Source organism: Acartia tonsa, chromosome 13 (assembly GCF_053477335.1).
Source record: "Acartia tonsa isolate MP-2025a chromosome 13, ASM5347733v1, whole genome shotgun sequence".
In the NCBI taxonomy this organism is placed as follows: Eukaryota; Metazoa; Arthropoda; class Copepoda; order Calanoida; family Acartiidae; genus Acartia; species Acartia tonsa.
This window is the reverse complement of record NC_137272.1, coordinates 38,892,414-38,912,118: the sequence shown is the minus strand read 5'-3', so window position 1 is coordinate 38,912,118 and position 19,705 is coordinate 38,892,414. Positions and strand designations below refer to the sequence as shown.

General features: G+C 31.1%; 1 protein-coding gene across 3 annotated transcripts; it reads left to right on the top strand.

The window, feature by feature from the left end:
• Positions 1 to 635: 635 nt before the first annotated feature.
• On the top strand, positions 636 to 18,544 carry LOC145303780 (uncharacterized). 3 transcript variants are annotated; one of them, XM_080145391.1, is made up of 23 exons: positions 636 to 793; positions 1,463 to 1,550; positions 1,978 to 2,054; positions 2,371 to 2,460; positions 2,846 to 2,955; positions 3,498 to 3,595; positions 4,700 to 4,735; positions 5,067 to 5,193; positions 5,471 to 5,536; positions 6,422 to 6,479; positions 6,730 to 6,792; positions 7,133 to 7,188; positions 7,499 to 7,557; positions 7,973 to 8,026; positions 8,614 to 8,679; positions 8,838 to 8,914; positions 10,192 to 10,261; positions 10,869 to 11,605; positions 14,703 to 14,754; positions 15,642 to 15,698; positions 16,048 to 16,197; positions 17,542 to 17,611; positions 18,100 to 18,544. In XM_080145391.1, the coding sequence occupies exons 1-23, from the start codon at positions 698 to 700 to the stop codon at positions 18,284 to 18,286; spliced, it is 2,544 nt and encodes an 847-aa protein (XP_080001517.1). In that variant the 5' UTR covers positions 636 to 697; the 3' UTR covers positions 18,287 to 18,544. The 3 variants fall into 3 exon arrangements, with proteins under 3 accessions (XP_080001517.1, XP_080001516.1, XP_080001518.1); XM_080145390.1 differs by having other exon boundaries at positions 4,682 to 4,735; positions 18,100 to 18,543; XM_080145392.1 differs by lacking the exon at positions 4,700 to 4,735 and having other exon boundaries at positions 18,100 to 18,537.
• Positions 18,545 to 19,705: the final 1,161 nt, after the last annotated feature.

Genomic DNA, 19,705 nt, shown 5'->3' with positions numbered 1-19,705 from the left:
TCGTTTTCTTTCCAGTATCTGATATCATATCATAATGATGGTGTCAAAAGCAGATCATCAGTGGTTGCTGATTTGTTTCGCTTTTGCCGCTTATATTCATGAAACGGCGACTGGCTGTGGAATAGGATGAATATTTTAAATACAAAGATCTCGGTAACCACTGAACCAATCGGATTCTACTCTTCAGAGTATATACCTTTTGGTCCTGTGGTGGTTTTAAGCTATTTTCTTGTGGGCTGGGACATCCGCATCCACAACCCCCCCCCCCCAAAAAAAAAAAAAAAAAAAAAATTCTGGGCAAAGCCTCTAGTTGGTTTATAGAGGATGAATGAATGAAGAATATTGAAAAGAGAATCTTGTTGTCGTTAATCTATCAAACAAGTGCAAAAACACAGCATTTTGAAAAACTTTTCTTTTTCGCAGTACATAAGAAAAACAAATAAGTGAAACATAAAAAAAATTGTATTCTATTCTAATACGATTTAAGATAGATGGTTTAGATATTTATGGGAATTGTTTAAGTTTATCAATATTATTTGGCTGTCGGTGTAATCTGTCAAAGAAAGATTTTTAAAATAAAACAATTTGTCTTTTAGTCACGAAGGCTTTTTTGTGTGGGGACATACAAAGAAAATTACACACACCTTAACCACCCCTGTAATTAGGCTTTTATTTTTAGATTTAAATTAAGCAATAAATGTTTGTTTTTATATTTAAGCTACTCTTAATGAGTAGTTTAACTATTAATAGTTCCTATTCGTCTGATCCTAGAAAAGAAGACAATTCAAAACAGGTAAGATAATTCTTTAACCAGAATTTTTATCTAGAATCATAAATAGCATAGTTGTCAAACAAATGTATTACATTGTTTTCTCTTTTTATGCTTTATGCCAATAAAGGAGAGCGATTTGTAAATTGCGTTTAAAATGGTTAGGTAATTTAAATATAATTAATAACAAAGATGAAAATTGAAAATATACAATTGTAGCAAAGCTATAAAAAATTAAGGTGACAAAATGTTACTTTGTATAAAGAAATGTACCTGCTTTTCTAAAGGAGCTTCTGTTTACCTAATTCATTTTGTTAAAAACTCATGTGATTTTCTTGTCTGCTATTTGAGATGGACCTTTGAATTCCTTTTTTTGTAAAGATAGCCCTTACCAAAGAGCATCTAGTAAAACATTTGTAAGACACGTTTTTTAGAGAGTTTTCATGATTTTGTACTCTTTTTATATTTATGATAACTGAACATCTAGCTGCTTTTTATATGTATTATCACTGAAAATCTAGCTGCTTTTTATATTTATGATCACTGAACATCTAGCTGCTTTTTATATTTATGATCAGTGAACAGCTAGCTGCTTTTTAGGTCATCTGTCAGTTTTTCCAACTATCATTTCTCCGCTTTGCTACTTATGAATATTACTATCCTTGTTGACATAATTGGTCTTAATAATTCTAGTTGGAACATGCGCACAGTTTCTTGGAGTCTTTCATGGCGGGTACACACTCAATGTTCTCAGATAAAAATATTTTTGGAAAATTGAAAGGTAAACTTTTATGAATCAATTTTTACTTGTAAAAAAGTTGATTTTATAATTCAAAGATAGGAAAAAAATTGTTAAACAAATGATTATTATCTATTGGTTGAAATATCGCTGTAAACCTAAATGCGCGAAAAAGGCTGATTTTATCAGTGAGGAAGGGGGCATTTGGCAGTTTATTATACAAGTCCCCTAGTTTTATAAAAATGTTTTATTATTCGTTATCTCAACAACTTTGGGGACTTTTATTGAATTTTAATTAGTTGTTACATTAAGTTAAATGTCCAAGCATTTCCATAACTAATATTAATCTACAGAAGTGTTAATTTTGTGTATAATCTTTGATACACTGTACATCTATTTATCGACGGCCTTTGTCATATCCCTTTAGATTCCTAGATTTTTTTAATGATGGATATAAAATGTGTTCTAGAAAAAATGAAATCAAAAGAAAATGAAGAAAATAAAGAAGTCGAAAAAGAAACAGCTACAGAGCAGCCTTTGATTCAGGAATTTACATTATTGAAAAAAGCTTCAAAGTTTTTAAAAATTAATTTTAATTATTTTACAACTTCTTTTTCTGGGTTTAATCCCCATTTTCCCAAAAAAATATACTAAAACCTGGACTAGTTTAAGCTTTCCTGAAATAAGGATCTTTGACTCTTGACACGATGATGACGCGTATACCATCCCAAATCACATTTTCCACACCCACCCTCCCTCTATTTACTTTATTAGAGGGGGATTAACTCAAAACATACAACATCACAGTAAAATGTATAATTTACTTATCATAATTGTTAGAATAATGAGTAAATTTTGATAGAATGTTCCAGAAGTAAAGCCACCTTCCTTCAACTACAAACAAGTTCTGAGGGAAAATTATCACAATGTTAAACACAAAGCTGAATTACTGGTTAGGATGATTGTAGAATAGAGCTGCTGTGTTATTGCATATTTTCTTTATATTTTAGCAATAAGGGAACAATATTTGATGACCAACCTTCTGAAAGCATAGACTTTGCCTGTTTATAGACCAAGGCACATTTCTTTCTTAGCAAATAGGACAGTGGATATATATTTATACATGTAACTTATGATAAAGAATAGATGATGTTTCTAGAACCTTATCTTTTTTAGACTAATGAATTGGAGAACGAGTTTATACTATAGGAAATGGTTAATGCATTCTCACTCCAGTAACTGTTTATAGTTTTTTTCTGTATCATAGTTTACTGTGCTTTTTTATCATTCTTTCCTGTTGTATATTTTTCATTGCTAATTTTGTATTTCTTTTTAAGGAAGAAAATCTGTTGAAATCAAAAGCAATGGAAGTCTCTACTGCTTCAACTGTTGAAAATGACCTTGATGACAAAAGTGAAACTAAAACTGCTGACAATTTTCCTCAAGGGTGGGTAAAAAAGCGCATTAATTTTAAGCTTCTTTACATCATTAAATGTGCAGTGGAAAATTAAGAAAAAAATATTTATTTTGTTAAAAAGGGGGGGGGGGGGGTAGGTTTTGCTAAAATTTCGTAAAGGTGTGAGTTTTGAGGCTTAAAAACAGAAGTAGAACGATAAAATTTGTCTATAGATCTATTCAGCAAAGAATATACATATTTAGTGAATATTATCGTTTTACTACTATTTTTAAGCCTTAAAACTCACACCTTTACGGAATTTTAGCACAACCTACCTCTCCCATAATCAGGGTCCATACAGCTGCCAAATTAATAAAAAAAGTAATTGGATCTGTGTGTGTACTAAAGGATCTCGCTAACCACTGAACCGAAATGGTTCTCCTTCACAATTTAACTTCTCATAGGTACTTGTCCTTTTTTTTATGCATTCTTGGTAATTCTAACCTGTTTTTTGGGCTGTGTTGTGCAGTTTCTAATGATGTCTTACCGAATTTTTCATTAGGGAACTTTTCTACCTACTAAAAATAATGTAGATCAAATGATTCTAAGGATGATATATCTACAGCAACACCAGATTTAGATGACTCAAATGTAGATACTGGAGAAACTGATCAGATTAATATTAATCAAGGTAATAATTAAAAAGTTAGGGATGATTATTGAAAATTATGTTACTGGGTATGAAAGAGATTAAAAACAATTTTATCAAGTTAATTTAGCATAGCCCCCCTGTAAAAACTGGAATAAAGATTGATATTTATTTTAATTAGGCTCATTCTAGAAATATTTATGGTATGTTTCCAATTGTCATTAATACCTTGATTACAATAATGACCCCTTCCATTTTAACTTTATTTTTCTGAACTATAGTATAAAACAAGGATGAAAACATCCATAAAAGCGAAGTTTAACAATTTAGACAGGCAATCAAACAACGAGTTAAAGCACTTTTTATACAAATAAAGTAGAAAATATCAATTGGAATATTGAAAGTTAAAGAAGTAAAATTTTTATGTTTTAGGAGTTTTTAGGTTTAAATAAAACAATACCTAATTCGTTCAAGTAAAACTAAAATGAATGTATGAACAAAGAGCATGCCTTGAGTTGTAGAAAAGGGAGGGGGCGGAAGTGATACATTTTGAAACCAAAACTAAAAGTCAAAGGAACTCAATTAAATAAAGAGTTAAAGCTCTGAGATTTGACATGGCAGTTGCTTTCAAGAGGTACAATATGGAACTGTGAAGAAACGGCTGCGGAACCGCTGCTCCTGCCGGAAATTTCAGTTTCCTGCCGATATTTTTGCCTTTTTTTCGCTAAGTTAGACAGTTCTCAATCATCTAAGATAAACTTTTTTTTCATAAAAATTTCACTTGACACTTTTAATATTTCTAACATGTCAATATTAAAAAAAATTACAAGTGTAAAATCTTACAAGTGTCAAGTGAAAATATAAAGGAAATTTTTGTGAAAAAAGCATATCTTAGATTGTAGAAAATTGTCTAGGCGAGAAAAGGCAAATAAAAAGTGTCCATATTGTACCTCTTTAAAACAACTGACATGCCAAATCTCAGAGCTGTAACTCTTTATTTAGTTGAGTTCCTTTGACTTTTAGTTTTGGTTTCAAAATGTGTCAATGTGTCACTTCCGCCCCCTCCCTTTAGGAACAAAAAGTGTCTTTTTAAGCACAACAACTTTAATGATTGATATTCTCATTAAGAAAACGACTCTGTTCTAGTCATTTATGCCGAAGAACCATCAGATTCAGCAACAGGAATGATCATTATATTTTACCTGAAAATAGTTTTGGCTTTTTATAGAGAAGCAAGGAAATCTTGGCTGCTCTTATGGAAGTTACTTAAATCATGATATAATAGACTTTAATAACAAAAATTCAAATATCTCAATATAGATTAGCATAGAGATGCTTTAGATGATATTTTATCTTAATTGCACTTAGGTAGCAGGTCACATAAATGTTTAAATTTAAACCTTCCAAGGCAATTAATTTCAATTTTTGATATTTTGAAAACTACATGGTAAAATATTAACTTTAATTTGCTTTATTATTTTTATTTGTAACTATAATCTTCATTCCTGTGTAGAAGACCTATCATATGTGGAAGGTGAAGCTGACAATTGGAAGGACATGGATGATTGGAAAGACATGGATGATCTATTTGAGAAGGAAAATGAATTAGTTGATCATGGTCCTATTGACAGATCCTTTGAGTAAGCCAGTTTTTTTTTAGGTGGGGGAGGAACGTTTGAAATATCTTTTATACAGCCCTTTTCGACCTTTGGGAGGCAATCTACATAAAATCCTTAGTAACTTATTGTTTATTTTTTTGGCCATCAAAAATTATTTTTAATTTCTATGATAATTTTATGCAAAATTATTTGCACTAATTATGCTATCAACTGCAAATCCCTAGATTCAAATATCAGTGATCTGAGCTTTACTCTTATGGATTTTTAGATTTTTAGATATTTGTTATTTTCGTTTTAGTGATGATGATGATTTTCCCTTCCCACTCAGAGAAAAAGACTATTTTAATTCCAAGTTTGAATTAAGGTACCATTTTTTTAATTGTTTTGTTGAAGAAATGAAATTAAAAATGGTTAGATATTCACACTTTTCTAGTCAAATAGAGATTATTAAGATAAAAAAAAATTTCTTCAACATTCTAATGTAATACATTGAAATAAAAAATGTACAAAAAATCAACCTAAACTGCTTATTTTGACAAGAGAAAAAGGGAAAAGTAGGTTGCAGATAAAATCCGTAAAGATGTGTGTTTTAAGGCTTAAAAATTGTAGTAGAACGATAATATTCACTAAATATGTGTATTTCTTATTGGAAAGAACTATAGACAAAAAACAAATTTTTAAAGTTAACTTAAATTTTTATCGTTCTACTACTGTTTTTAACTTAAAACTCACAACGTTTACGGATTTTACCCGCAACCTACTTTTCCCTTTAAATAAAATGATTTTCTTTAGATACATAATCTCTGAGAATTTATATAAAGTAATAAATTATGTAGCTTGATGTCTGTCCGTCCGTCCCTTAAGATCTCAGTAACCACTGAACCGATTTGATTCTACTCTTCAGAGAATATACCTACTGGTCCTGTGGTGGTTTTAGGCTATTTTCTTTTTTTTAAAGTTTTTTAGAATTTTTATTTCTCATATATTTTGCGAATTCGCCATTTATTCTCGAGAACTGGTGACCCATTCCTTATTTTTTCGGCTGGGTGAATTTGCCATTTATTCGCGAAAATTTGCGACCCATTCGCAATTTTTTCCGCTGGGTAGGTAATACTAAATGAAATAATTCACATAATCAAATCATTTTTTTACATTTCCTTGTTTGGCTAAGCCCCTAGAATCTAGGGGCGAAGCCGCTAGTTAATTATATAATAGTAGAATTAAATAATTCTTAATTGTTTTATTTCAGTCCGTCCTATGATATAAGATCAAGATACTTTTTAACTATTCCATCAGATGACCCAAATGTAAGTTTTTCTTTGTAATTAAATTAATTTGTTGTATAAAAGATGATGTACAGAAAAAATATTAAGAATTAAAAACCCTACCAAGGACGTCCAAGCTTTGTACTTTTTGTGGACGGGGGATGGGCAGAGTTAAATAAGTAAAAAATAATTACGTGGGGGTGGGGGAGGGGGTAATTACCCTTTTATCCGTTGCTTCCTACATTTTCTCCTTTTGTTTAATTCTGAGCTATTATAATTATTTTTTATTGAGGTTGGAGATAAGACAATAAAACAAACTGTGTACACTGAAGAAAGAACTAAAAGGACAGACAAGGTAAAAACTTCATTTTCAATCATTCATGCATAAATCTGCCAATTTTAGAATTGAAGATCAGTATATGAAGTTTTCCCTCAAATTTTTCGTACTAATTTCACCCTAATCCTGCTGTGGTCACAAAAAAAGTTTTTCACAGGGGATTTTTAAGAGAATTACTAATGTTTTCTGACACCCGTGTAAAAAATAGCTGAAAATGTATTCTTTAGAAGCACAGCTTAATCGGCTTAGGCGAACAAACTTACATGCTTTTTATATTTAACTAGAAACAACTATACTCTTGTTAATGCTGCGAAACTAGGGGAATTAATTGTTCTTGTTTTATATTTGTTTTGTTTAGCATATTTTTGGAGGTGTTATTGGAGGATTAGCTGGAGTATTTGGATTTCTGGCCAGGTGATATTTCTTTTTTATCCATTTTTTTTATAAGAGCGTCTGCACCTCTAGCATCAAGAGATTTTTTATTTAAAGGGACATGAAATAGTATAAAACCATTCTAAATTAGTAGACTAAAATCATATGGAGACCTATGTGAACTTGAAGCTTTTCTAAAAGAGAGAACTTAATCGGTTCTTTAAATTATCAAAATCTTAAGCCACAGACAAAAAACCTAACTAATTTATATATTAGGATATTTTTTTTTATTTTCTGGTCAATTTATTTACATCTTTAAATTAATTTAGCTATTTGTGTTTATTTTTTATAGTAAAAAGTTGATTTTTGCTGTTGTCATAGTTGCAACTCTTTTGGCTATGGGTATAACTGGTACGTTCTTTGGATTAGGTTTTTTTTGAAGCAAGGCTACTCTATAAGTTGCTAGTTTTAGATTGTGAGCCTTATTCTGAATACATTTAGCCAGATAGAAAAAATCTTCAGTTTAAGTTTCTTAAGTCAAACTTAAAATTTTAGGCTTCATTGACAATGTAATTTGGTTAGGGATGATAGTAGTGAAGCTACTATACAATCTTCTAGTGTTAGTGTCTAGGACATACTAAATAAGCTAGAACATACTTACGTTAAAAATTTATAAGTCAAACTTATAATTTTAATAAAGATTTTTATCAATTACTCTCAAGCGGGCAAATTTTTTTCAACAGCTTATACCCTCCTTCACAGCCAAATCGTGAGCACAACCTTGATTATTTTGAAGGTTTTCATCCGTGACCTTTTATTTATTTAGGAACCAGCCCTCAGCAGTTGTCGCGTGCAATTATGCCCAACACACCCTGGCTAAGTAAGTCATTATACAGAACTATCATAACAGCTTCGAAGATCTAATTTTTTCGGCTTTTTTACTAATTGGTTTTATATTCTATGCTTCGTTAAATATGGATGTTGTCATCCTTGTTTGTTTGTAATCTAGAAAACTCAAGTTATTCTGTTCAAATTAATAAGACTATTAATATTTGAAAGAATTTGGCAATTTTATTAACTGTTTTTTAATGTAGATAATTTCTAGTGTTAACCTTTTTAATAGCTAAGCTACTCTATAATTCACTTTGTCAGTCTGTCCGTCCGTTAGTCAATCAGTCAGTCCGTAAAGCTATGGGACAAATGTAATTTTCTCAGCTGCTATTCGAAATACATGACAGAGTATTCAAGATTTCCTATACCAAGAAGCATCCAGTATGTAATCAACTTTGTCCATAAATGTGTCAGTCATACTAAATATAAAAATACGTTAGAAAGGTTTCGTGATTTTATTTCTAATAAATCTTTTCTTGATTTTAAGAAATGCTCTTTAAATTTCCTTGTCCGTATTCTCATCCATAATGTTTTGTGCGTGCTTCGCTACTTATGGATGTTGTCATCCTTGTTTAGATTTCACCATGGCATTTTCTGGGGCTGGAAATGGAGCTTCCAACAGTGCCAGTAGGATACCAAAAGGTAAAAAATAGAAATTTAATATTGATCATAGTTTTAAAAGACCTACCTACTGTTTTACCAATTTTTTAATTTTTCTAAATAAACAACATTTTGTCACACCTGTACGATATTTAAGATTAATTTGATTACAGCATCCATTCTTGTCTTTTTAATATTAGATGGTTCTGAAGTGGAGGTGGTACAACCGCTGGAAGGACCAATGGCTGAGCTATACCAGTATGCTTCTGATGCGGCGGTAAGCATTATTATCCAGGGAAGGAGGGGGGGGGGACATTGGACTGTAAATTACACAGTAACCAAAGTACTATAAACAAGTTATCTTATTGCTTTAATTCGATATTGATATAATTAGTCAAATAATAGAAAGAAAACAAAGTAGCGGGTTTCGTCGTATTTTCACAGTAGCTTTTCTCATATTTCTAGTCCCTGCAGGACAATCATTAACATTGACCTTAAATAACCTATCAAAAGCTACTGTGAAAATACGACGAACCTGCTACTTTGATTTCTTTCCAATGACCAATTTGTCCTTAAGTTTCCTTTAATATTCTTAAATATTTTCTGTATAGGAGTCTACTGATCTCATGGATATATTTTTAAATTGCTGCTATGTTAGATTGTCCTTTTTAAAAGCGAAGCTTTTCTATAATTAGGGTCGGTCCGTACGTCCGTCACAAACGGATAGCTTTTTTTGTTAATATAGGCATGTTAGAGTTGTCCTATCGATTTCAAACTTTGCATGGTGATTCCTTTAGTAGTTAGGTACGATTTAGAAAGCGTAGCAACTATATAACTATAATAAGAATGTCCGTACGTCCATTTTAAACATGTTAATTTTTTTTTTTAACAACAAATTTTTAAGTGATTTAATCATCCGAGTGATCTGATTTTTGGTATGTTGATTTCTGGGACAACAAAGTATATTGTTATAAGCAAAGCCACTCTATAATCAAATCCTAAAAATGTATGTCCATAACATTATCCTGTATCAAGTAGTTTTCAACAAATTTACTTACAATTTTGCTCCGATTCAAATACATTTATATTTTGATTATTCAGTTCTGACACTTTTTAAGTGTTAATGTCCGTTTGTCCTACCGTTTCAGTGCTTCGCTTTTTTGGATGTTGTCATCCTTGTTCTATATATATTTTACAAATATTTTACTTAAATATTAGCATAATATGAAGTAAATAGATATATCATGTATTTTTTCCTTGATAGATATTGAAGATATTTTATTTCTGTACTATTTAATCTGACAATCTGAATCTGATATTAGAAATAAAAATAAAAGCTTCTCTATCATTTATTTCATGTTAAATTGCGCAAATTCATTTTCTCAGCTGCCGTTTAAAACGTAGATTTTTGAAATTACTCATCAATTGTTTGTGTCTGTCTGTCCTAATGTAAATTGTTGCCGATTTTTATGTTTTAAAAAATCTTTGAAATAAAGCATGTTGAATTTTAAACAAACTTTAAATGAAGAAAATTAAAATCAATTTTTATTTTAGATATCTTCAATTGAGCCAATTGCCGAAACAGTACAACAAGCTAGTGAAATGTGGACTTACTTCTCACAAGGTTACAACAATTTGAATTGCTTTGCAAACAGGCAAAAAATATTCTATAAAGTTCCCTCACTAAAATTCCTTCTATGTCCTAGTAGACCATCTTCTTTTTACAACTTTTTTTTGTACATTGATACATTTTTAAGTCATAGGAGAGATAATAATAAAATTTATGATTCATTTTCAAAATGAAGATGTTATGATACAACACTCTCAAATAAATAAGGCATTAAAAATTGACATAGGTTGATAGGATACCTTAAAACACAAAATACATTCATGTTTCTAAAGTTTTAGACTGAAACAGAGTAGTATATTAATAACTAGCGGCTAAGCCCCCTTAGACCTATTACGGTGGGAGGTGGAAGAAGTCCCCACCACCTATTTTAAATTTTTAAAGTAAAAAAAAAATTATGGAGTGTATTTTTTATGGGTGATTTTTCTTGGTAGGGTTGTGGTACCTTCTCCTGATACAGTTATAAACCTTTCCTGAACCTATGAGAAGCTACACTATAAAGGAGAACCATATTGGTTCAGCAGTTAGTAAGATTCTTAGAGACGGACACACACACACTGATACAAATCCTGTTGCTTTTATATAAGGATATGATTTTGTTCAGGTTTCTTAACATCACTTGGACGAAACTTTGTTTCCTCTGATGAATTGATTCTTCAAGAAACTCCTATTGGTGATGTTATCAAAAATGATGTCTCTCCCATTGGTGACATTCCTGTGGATGATAATCCCACTCTGAGTGCTGTTGAAGAGAACAAAATAGCACCTCTGGGTGACATTGATGTTTCAAAACTATCTCCCCAAATTGATTTATTCCCAAATGATATTGCATCTCTTGGATACGTAAATGAGAACAAAGTATCTTCTATTAATGACTTGGTTGACAATGACATTGCTCGTGACAATCATGAAGTGTCTTCTTCTCTAGATCACCTTGTCTCAAATGATATTTCTAGATTTAGTGATACTTCTGAAAAAAATCCACCAAATCTTGATGACTTGGACACTAACAAAATTGTAAGGTTAATCAACAGTGATGAAAACAAAGCACCAATGCTCGAGGACTTAGTCACAAATGATATTTCTCGTTCAGACCACATTGATGGAGATATAAACGATAACTTAGTCAAAAATGATATATCTCGTCTTGATTTAATAGAGGAAAAAATTGAAGATTCTCTTGTAGATATGATCGAGCACAAAATTGTAGAGCCTATTTTGGAATATGGTTTATCTACTGCTTTTGAGTCTGATGAAAATGAAGTTACCACAAAGTATGATGATAATGAAAATGCTGAAGCCTTTCCTGAAGAAGCTCAGTTTCACAATGATAGAGATCAGGTTTAGATATTTTATCTCTTTACATAAGTATTCCTAATATTAATATATTTCTAATTAAGAGCCATATCTTACTCGAATACAATAAAATGATTCGCTGCTGTATAAGACCTGTGGCAACAATTTAGGATTATGTGAAAGGCAAAAACATTTTTAAATTAAGACGTCTAGGGGTGATGGCAATTTGTAATGATACGGGGAATGGGGATTTGTGTCAATGGACGAAAAACCCAGGTATATGGTATAACCAACAAGTGAAATAAATCTTAAATATTATTTGGGGGGCAAATGGAGAGGTCGTCAAATTTACTATATGTTGCCCCCCAACGACAGCTGAAAAAATTAATTTCGTTATTGGTATGATTCCAACTCGGAAACAAGGGGGGGGGAAGTTTGTACACTTATAGGAAATGAAATTAAGTACCAAAGTTTGGGAGGGTCGTATGGGCTTGTTTTTAAAGTTATCAACCTAATTCTTTTTGTAGGCTCTCTTATATGACTTGATATGCACGTATTTCTTTGAAAATTAAATTTCGGTACTTTCCTTCTAGGGGCTTGTGGAGCAAAAGACCCCCCAAAACACTAAAAATATGAGTTCTGACCTTATTTTTAAAGATATCGACCTGATTTTTTCTTTATAATACTTTTTTAACATACCCCAATCAACGAACCATTACAGATTTCATTTTGGGACTTTCCTTCTAGGGGCTTGTGGAGCAAGAGACCCCCAAAACACAAAAATATGAGTACTGGGCTTATTTTTGAAGATATCGACCTGATTTTTTTTATAATACTTTTTTAACTTAACTGAATTAACGAACCATTACAGATTTCATTTTGGGACTTTCCTCTTAGGGGCTTTTGGAGCAAGAGACCCCTAAAACACAAAAATATGAGTACTGGGCTTATTTTTGAAGATATCAACCTGCTTTTTTTATAAAAAAATAATATTTAAACATAACCGAATCTTCTACGGGCTTGTGGAGCAAAAGACCCCAAAAACACTAAAAATATGAGTACTGGGCTTATTTTTAAGAATATCAACCTGCTTTTTTTTATATAAAAATAATATTTTAACATAACCGAATCTACGAACCATTACAGATTTCATTTTGGGACTTTCCTTCTAGGGGCTTGTGGAGCAAAAGACCCCAAAAACACTAAAAATATGAGTTCTGACCTTATTTTTAAGAAATCAACCTGATTTTTAAAAAATAATACTGTTTTAACATAACCAAATTAAGAAAACATTACAGATTTCATTAACAATTAACAATTAAGGATTTCATTTTGGGACTTTCCTTCTAGAAGCTAGTGGGGCAAAAGACCCCCAAAAAATATTTTTAGAGATATTGAGCTGATTTTTTTCATGAAAACTTTTTTCACATGTTTGAACTAAGTAGCCAATAATTTCATTTTGGCACTTTCCTTTTAGGGGAAAGTAGGGTAAAACACCTCCAAAACAAAATAAATTGAGTTCTTAGGTTATCTTAAAAAATATGCTCAGAACTCATATTTTTAGTGTTTTGGGGGTCTTTTGCTCCACAAGCCCCTAGAAGGAAAGTCCCAAAATGAAATCCTTAATTGTTAATTGTTAATGAAATCTGTAATGTTTTCTTAATTTGGTTATGTTAAAACAGTATTATTTTTTAAAAATCAGGTTGATTTCTTAAAAATAAGCCCAGAACTCATATTTTTAGTGTTTTTGGGGTCTTTTGCTCCACAAGCCCGTAGAAGGAAAGTCCCAAAAAGAAATCTGTAATGGTTCGTAGATTCGGTTATATTAAAATAGTATTTTTATATAAAAAATCAGGTTGATATCTTAACAAAGAAGCCCACAACTCATATTTTTATGATTTTTGGGGGTCTCTTGCTCCACAAGCCCCTAGAAGGAAAGTCCCAAAATGAAATCTGTAATGGTTCGTAGATTCGGTTATGTTTAAATATTATTTTTATATAAAAAAAGCAGGTTGATATTCTTAAAAATAAGCCCAGTACTCATATTTTTAGTGTTTTTGGGGTCTTTTGCTCCACAAGCCCGTAGAAGGAAAGTCCCAAAATGAAATCTGTAATGGTTCGTAGAATCGGTTATGTTAAAATAGTATTTTTATATAAAAAAAATCAGGTTGATATCTTAAAAAAGAAGCCCACAACTCATATTTTTATGATTTTTGGGGGTCTCTTGCTCCACAAGCCCCTAGAAGGAAAATCCCAAAATGAAATCTGTAATGGTTCGTAGATTCGGTTATGTTAAAATAGTATTTTTTATTATATAAAAAAATAAGGTTGATATCTTAAAAGAGAAGCCCACAACTCATATTTTTATGATTTTTGGGGGTCTCTTGCTCCACAAGCCCCTAGAAGGAAAGTCCCAAAATGAAATCTGTAATGGTTCGTAGATTCGGTTATGTTTAAATATTATTTTTTTTATAAAAAAGCAGGTTGATATCTTCAAAAATAAGCCCAGTACTCATATTTTTGTGTTTTGGGGGTCTCTTGCTCCAAAAGCCCCTAAGAGGAAAGTCCCGAAATGAAATCTGTAATGGTTCGTTAATTCAGTTAAGTTAAAAAAGTATTATAAAAAAAATCAGGTCGATATCTTCAAAAATAAGCCCAGTACTCATATTTTTGTGTTTGGGGGTCTCTTGCTCCACAAGCCCCTAGAAGGAAAGTCCCAAAATGAAATATGTAATGGTTCGTTGATTGGGATATGTTAAAAAAGTATTATAAAGAAAAAATCAGGTCGATATCTTTAAAAATAAGGTCAGAACTCATATTTTTAGTGTTTTGGGGGGTCTTTTGCTCCACAAGCCCCTAGAAGGAAAGTACCGAAATTCAATTTTCAAAGAAATACGTGTATATCAAGTCATATAAGAGAGCCTACAAAAAGAATTAGGTTGATAACTTTAAAAACAAGCCCATACGACCCTCCCAAACTTTGGTACTGAATTTCATTTCCTATAAGTGTACAAACTTCCCCCCCCCTTACACAATTGCAAAAAAAACAACATACGTAGTTTTTTAAAGCATACCTTGAAAATTTAAATTTAATGACTTACATAAACAGAATAATTATCATTTATCAAAAATATTTTTCTAGAGGAAAACCTCCCTGTGGTCAATGTTTCAGTCCATGGCCCAGCCAGCAACAGGTAGAAATTAAATGTTTCTATTAAAATAATTGAGTTGATCCTTCCCCACCTGTCCATAAATAATGATAATACTAAACCAAATGAAGATAAGATTTATAGTACCATAAACCTATCTCACCCCTTCCCTCACCTCCTTTTTCAATTAGCCATTACTTAACCTAACCTAAAATAAGAATCACACTTTTTTGTTGTTGTCTACCTTAGATATGAAGTAAAGCGCAAAAAATCCCCCCCACCATGCAGGGAGATAAATTTTTTCCTCTTATCCACACAAAAATGTGTTCACGTCATTAGAGGTCAATGGATTTAATTATATCTATCTATATTACTGATAAATAGGGGGGGGGGGGGGAGTTTTGACACATTTGCATAAACCGTGTGTACAGGCTTTATCTATGGACTGAGAGGATAGGTTATTAAGTATAACATCATTCTTATATGATGAATTTCCCCCAGATTTAAGATTGGATAGGCCTCCAGGTTCCGGAGCTCCAGGCCTCCAGGTGATCTCTGGACAGGTAAAAATGAAAGAAAAAATAAGAGTTAGATGTAAGCTTATGAAACAAAACATGTAAGTTTTTCTTCAAATATGTGAATAACATTAAAAAAAAATGCATATTTTGTTTTATAAGTTGACCTCTAACTCTTCAAAAAAAATTTATATTAATTTTTACCTGTATAGAGACCACCTGGAGGCCTGTAGCTCCGGAACCTGGAGGCCTATCGAAAAAGTCTAAAATCTGGGGGAAATTCATCATATAAGAATGATTTTATCTTTAATAACCTATCCTCTCAGTCCAAAGATAAAGCCTATACAATCGGTTTACGCAAATGTGTCAAAACTCCCCCCCCCCTTTTTAACATACTAATACAAAGGTATGTTTTAGATCAACTGCAGAAAGTCTTTGAGTTTGAGAAGACAAAGGAGTTTGAAGCTGAAGCAGGGAGGGAATAGATTATATTAGAACAGCATTTGATGTATTTATAGTATTACTGTAGATCAGTGCAATGTACAGAGCTTGAATAACAAGCCTTACAGTGAAGCTTTTTAAGGCTCTGGAAATTGTAATAACCATTTTGGTGGAGGGTGACTCCAACCATGATAAATTGCCCCTAGAATTGTCCTACACCCCAACACTTCTTAACATGACCTTAGAAAGGACTCTAGAGGCGTAGCCGCTATTAGGCTCTATTTGTGCTTTCTTAAACTTTTTCAATTAAATTGAAGAAATGATAAAAAAAAGGGCTTGAATTGCTAATTTTTGCTCTTTATCTATCCTTCTTTCTGAATAGAAGCAGACGGGGAAGGATCAGGAGAATCGGAAGGCTCTGGACAAGTGGAAAGTCCCGGTCAAATGGGGGCAGGATCTAGTTCTAGCCAACCAGAAGCTTCCAGAGTTCAGGGGACTTCTGAAAGGGCATCTGGATCCACAACTTCTTCAGGTATGTATGTCTTTCCAATAGTTTTCATTTTAATTATGTTCATAAGGAAAAAAGATAAGAGCATGAATACTCACCCCCTTTTCATGGTAAAATACTACTTCCCCATACCTAAATTTTTAAAGAAAATCTAGCAGACGTAAAACTAAAACATCAACTGGCTTTTTGTATATCAATCATAAAAAAAATTGAAGGAAAATATTTAAAATATAATTTGATATAGAATCTTAAAAAAACAAAAAGCCAGTTGATGTTTTGGTGCGGCAGAAAAGTATGTTTCACCTAGTTTAAAAATAGGAGGATCTACCTTTTATGATCGAAAATTTAATTTTTTCAAATTAGCCTATATGTAATATTTAAATCTAATTAACATGATAAAACTTTAAAATGTTTACTAATAAAAAATTAATAGTTTAGCTCTCAGCCACCAGGTTCGCTAGTTGTCTACTTCAAAGACATACATAAAACTAAGGCTAAATATTAAATAAAACTGAATAATCTAAATAAGTGAATAATCTGTAATGCTATCTATGTTCTTTCTAAGACAATACTCGTTTTTACAATATTTTTAACATTTTCAAGTGATCTTATTTACCCCTCAGGGTTTGGCCCTTTAGTGACAAAAATCCAAAACAAGAAAAATACAGACAAAAATAAAAATAGATGAACGCTTTGATATTCTAGTTCTATATCCAAAGCTAGATGGCACTGAAAAATTTATTATTATGATTTACAGTCAAATGTTTATATTAATTTGTAAAAACGTTTATTTATTAAGAAATAAAAGTTAAATAGAACGCAATATAAATCTTATAAACTAATAATGTGTGTAATGATTAAAGTCAGTAGCAAATTCATGAGAAATTAATAATGATAATTTTATATCCTTTCAATAAGTTTCATCAGAATAGATAATAATTTAAAATATTTCTATAAAAATCAGATGTATGCTTCAAACAGTAACTATAATTGTCTTGAAATTACATTTAATTTTAAAGTATTCCCATTTTGAAAAGTGGTGGAATAACAATAAAAATTCAGCGCGGCAATTGCTCAATATAGGCCTCTAGGCCTACTGCCTATTTTAGTCCTTCAAATACCTCAATTCCTCTCTTTTATTATTTTCTCTATGATTATGTTATTACACAAGAATTGAAGATGTATCTTAACCCCAAATATTTCTAAAATAATTTATTTGTTTATTTTACAATACTTTTTGTTTTTAATTTATTCCTATGATAATCCAAATTGCATCTATTTTACTATATCATGATTATGAAAAAAGTATGATATTTGGAAATGCTAATGTTTTTTCATGAATGCTAATGCATAATGATATTTCTTTAGGTGATGTAACATCAGAGACAACTGCTAACAAAGATGTCAACGTTGAAGTAACAGTTGATGTCGAAAAGGAACACTTTTTGATTATAATATTTGAATCCTTATATAAAACAAAACAACAGGATGTTTGTGTGTTTCTGTACTTTAAGAACTTCTGGACCGATATGGTTCTCCTTTAAAGTAACACTTTCTATAGGTCCAGGAGGGTTCATAACTATTTTGGGTGGGGGACTAGGAATGAAACTAGTTAAATTCTTATTGAAATTTTTTTAGAAGTGTTTAATCGTGACTTTAAAAAGGTAGATATCTAACTGGTAGTTTAAGTAGTAAAACTACTCTATAGGTATGTTACATGTTGTGTTCTGCCTGTGTTTCAAGCTCACTTATGATTATTTGTTGTCTAATTCACAAGAACATCTTTGTCCATTTTACTTATTGCATACTACTATAATCTTTTTGACCAATTAATGAGTACAGATAAAACACGTCATTTTCTAAAGATGCACAATTGGCTATTTTTTATGTGAATATTTGTAATCAAGAGTGTAATTTACCATAGGAGGCGTCCACAGAAGAAGGGGAAGGGGAAGAAGGAGAGGAGGAGGGTTCGGGGGAGAAACTGCTAAGTATTGAAGCCTATTATACCGGGGACAATTTTGAGATCAAGAAATCTGTAACTGTCAACATGCCTAAGCCAACTGTAATAGATCCCAAGGATTTGCTGAGACGCCATAAGGGACCACCCTAATCTAAGATTTAAAATTGAGCCACCCTAAACTTGTCTCAATTATATTTGGATTGATTCTGTGATAAAGATTTTAAATATATGTAATTTATATATCAGAAAGATTTAAGTTCATGAAAGTATTTTATATTAAGTGTTCTACAAATATGCAATTTTTTGTGATGTAAATTAAGTGTTTTCCCCCTTATTTCTAAATCTGAAAAAGACATAATTATAACCCATTGCCTTATCATTACTTTCCCTTTATTTAAATGTAAAATTAAGCTTTATAGTCTTTAACTACATGAAGATTGCTTAATTTTGTCAAAAAAAAGTAGAATTTAACTGAGCTTAAATAAATATGTAAAACAAACTATCATATATGTCATTTAAAAAGTCTTGATTTTAATGTATTATAAAATTATTTTTGATAAATAACTATTTAAATTATCTTTATGTAACTGTACATAGCTTAAAATACAATTGAAATTTTAGATTACTGTTTTAATATGAATTTAAAAATTATATGTCTAATTTAAAAAGATGTAAGCGTATAAAAATTAGATGCTAGCGGCTGAAAAAAAGTTTATATAAAACAACAAAAATATAAATTTTGTCTACTGCATGGAAGAATGAATATAGACCATTCGTGGGATATTATGACAAGGCAAAAAAATTGTCGTTAATTTGAGTAGCTATTAACATCAATCTTATTTATTGGTCAGTTTGTTCATCCAGTCGGAGGGGAGGGGATGGATTGGGGGTTTCGTTATTTTAGCCCGCCTCGAGTTTCACTTTATTAGAGAACATGAAAATCTGAGATGGGGTTTTAAAAAATGCCGCGTTTTTTCAACAATTTTTTATACATTGATTGATTGAACGAAGACGATGGGATTTCAACACAGAGTATACAACTTAAGAATTCAAAATTTTAAAATTATTATTTTAGCCATTTGTATAATGTCTAATACAGCTTTTAGATATGTATTAGACATTATACAAATGTCGAAAAAACGCGGCATTTTTTAAAACCCCATCTCTGGTGTGATATGCCCATTACTGGAGAAATAACGATTTATTAACTTATTTCCTTCTAATTTTATATTACAAATCAGAAAATGATTATTTTTCAAATGCCATTTTAAAGGCAAATTGTACCTGAAAATCCTCCAATTTTTAATGTTTACCTAAATCTTTGTCTGACTGTACTGTATGTCTGTTGTATGAAGTCTTGGTGGTATTCCTTTTATTTATTAGTGGACCAAAATTAAACCCCTCAACCTTCATTCCCCTCAATCTATTCCGAAAAAGAGAGAACCTTTTTTATGATATAATTATCCTATTCATATGATTTTGTCAGTTTCCTGTTTTTCCGCAGTTTTACATTAGTTTTTTTCAGACATAAAAATTGCTATTTTGCCTATTTAGTTCTGATACTCTACA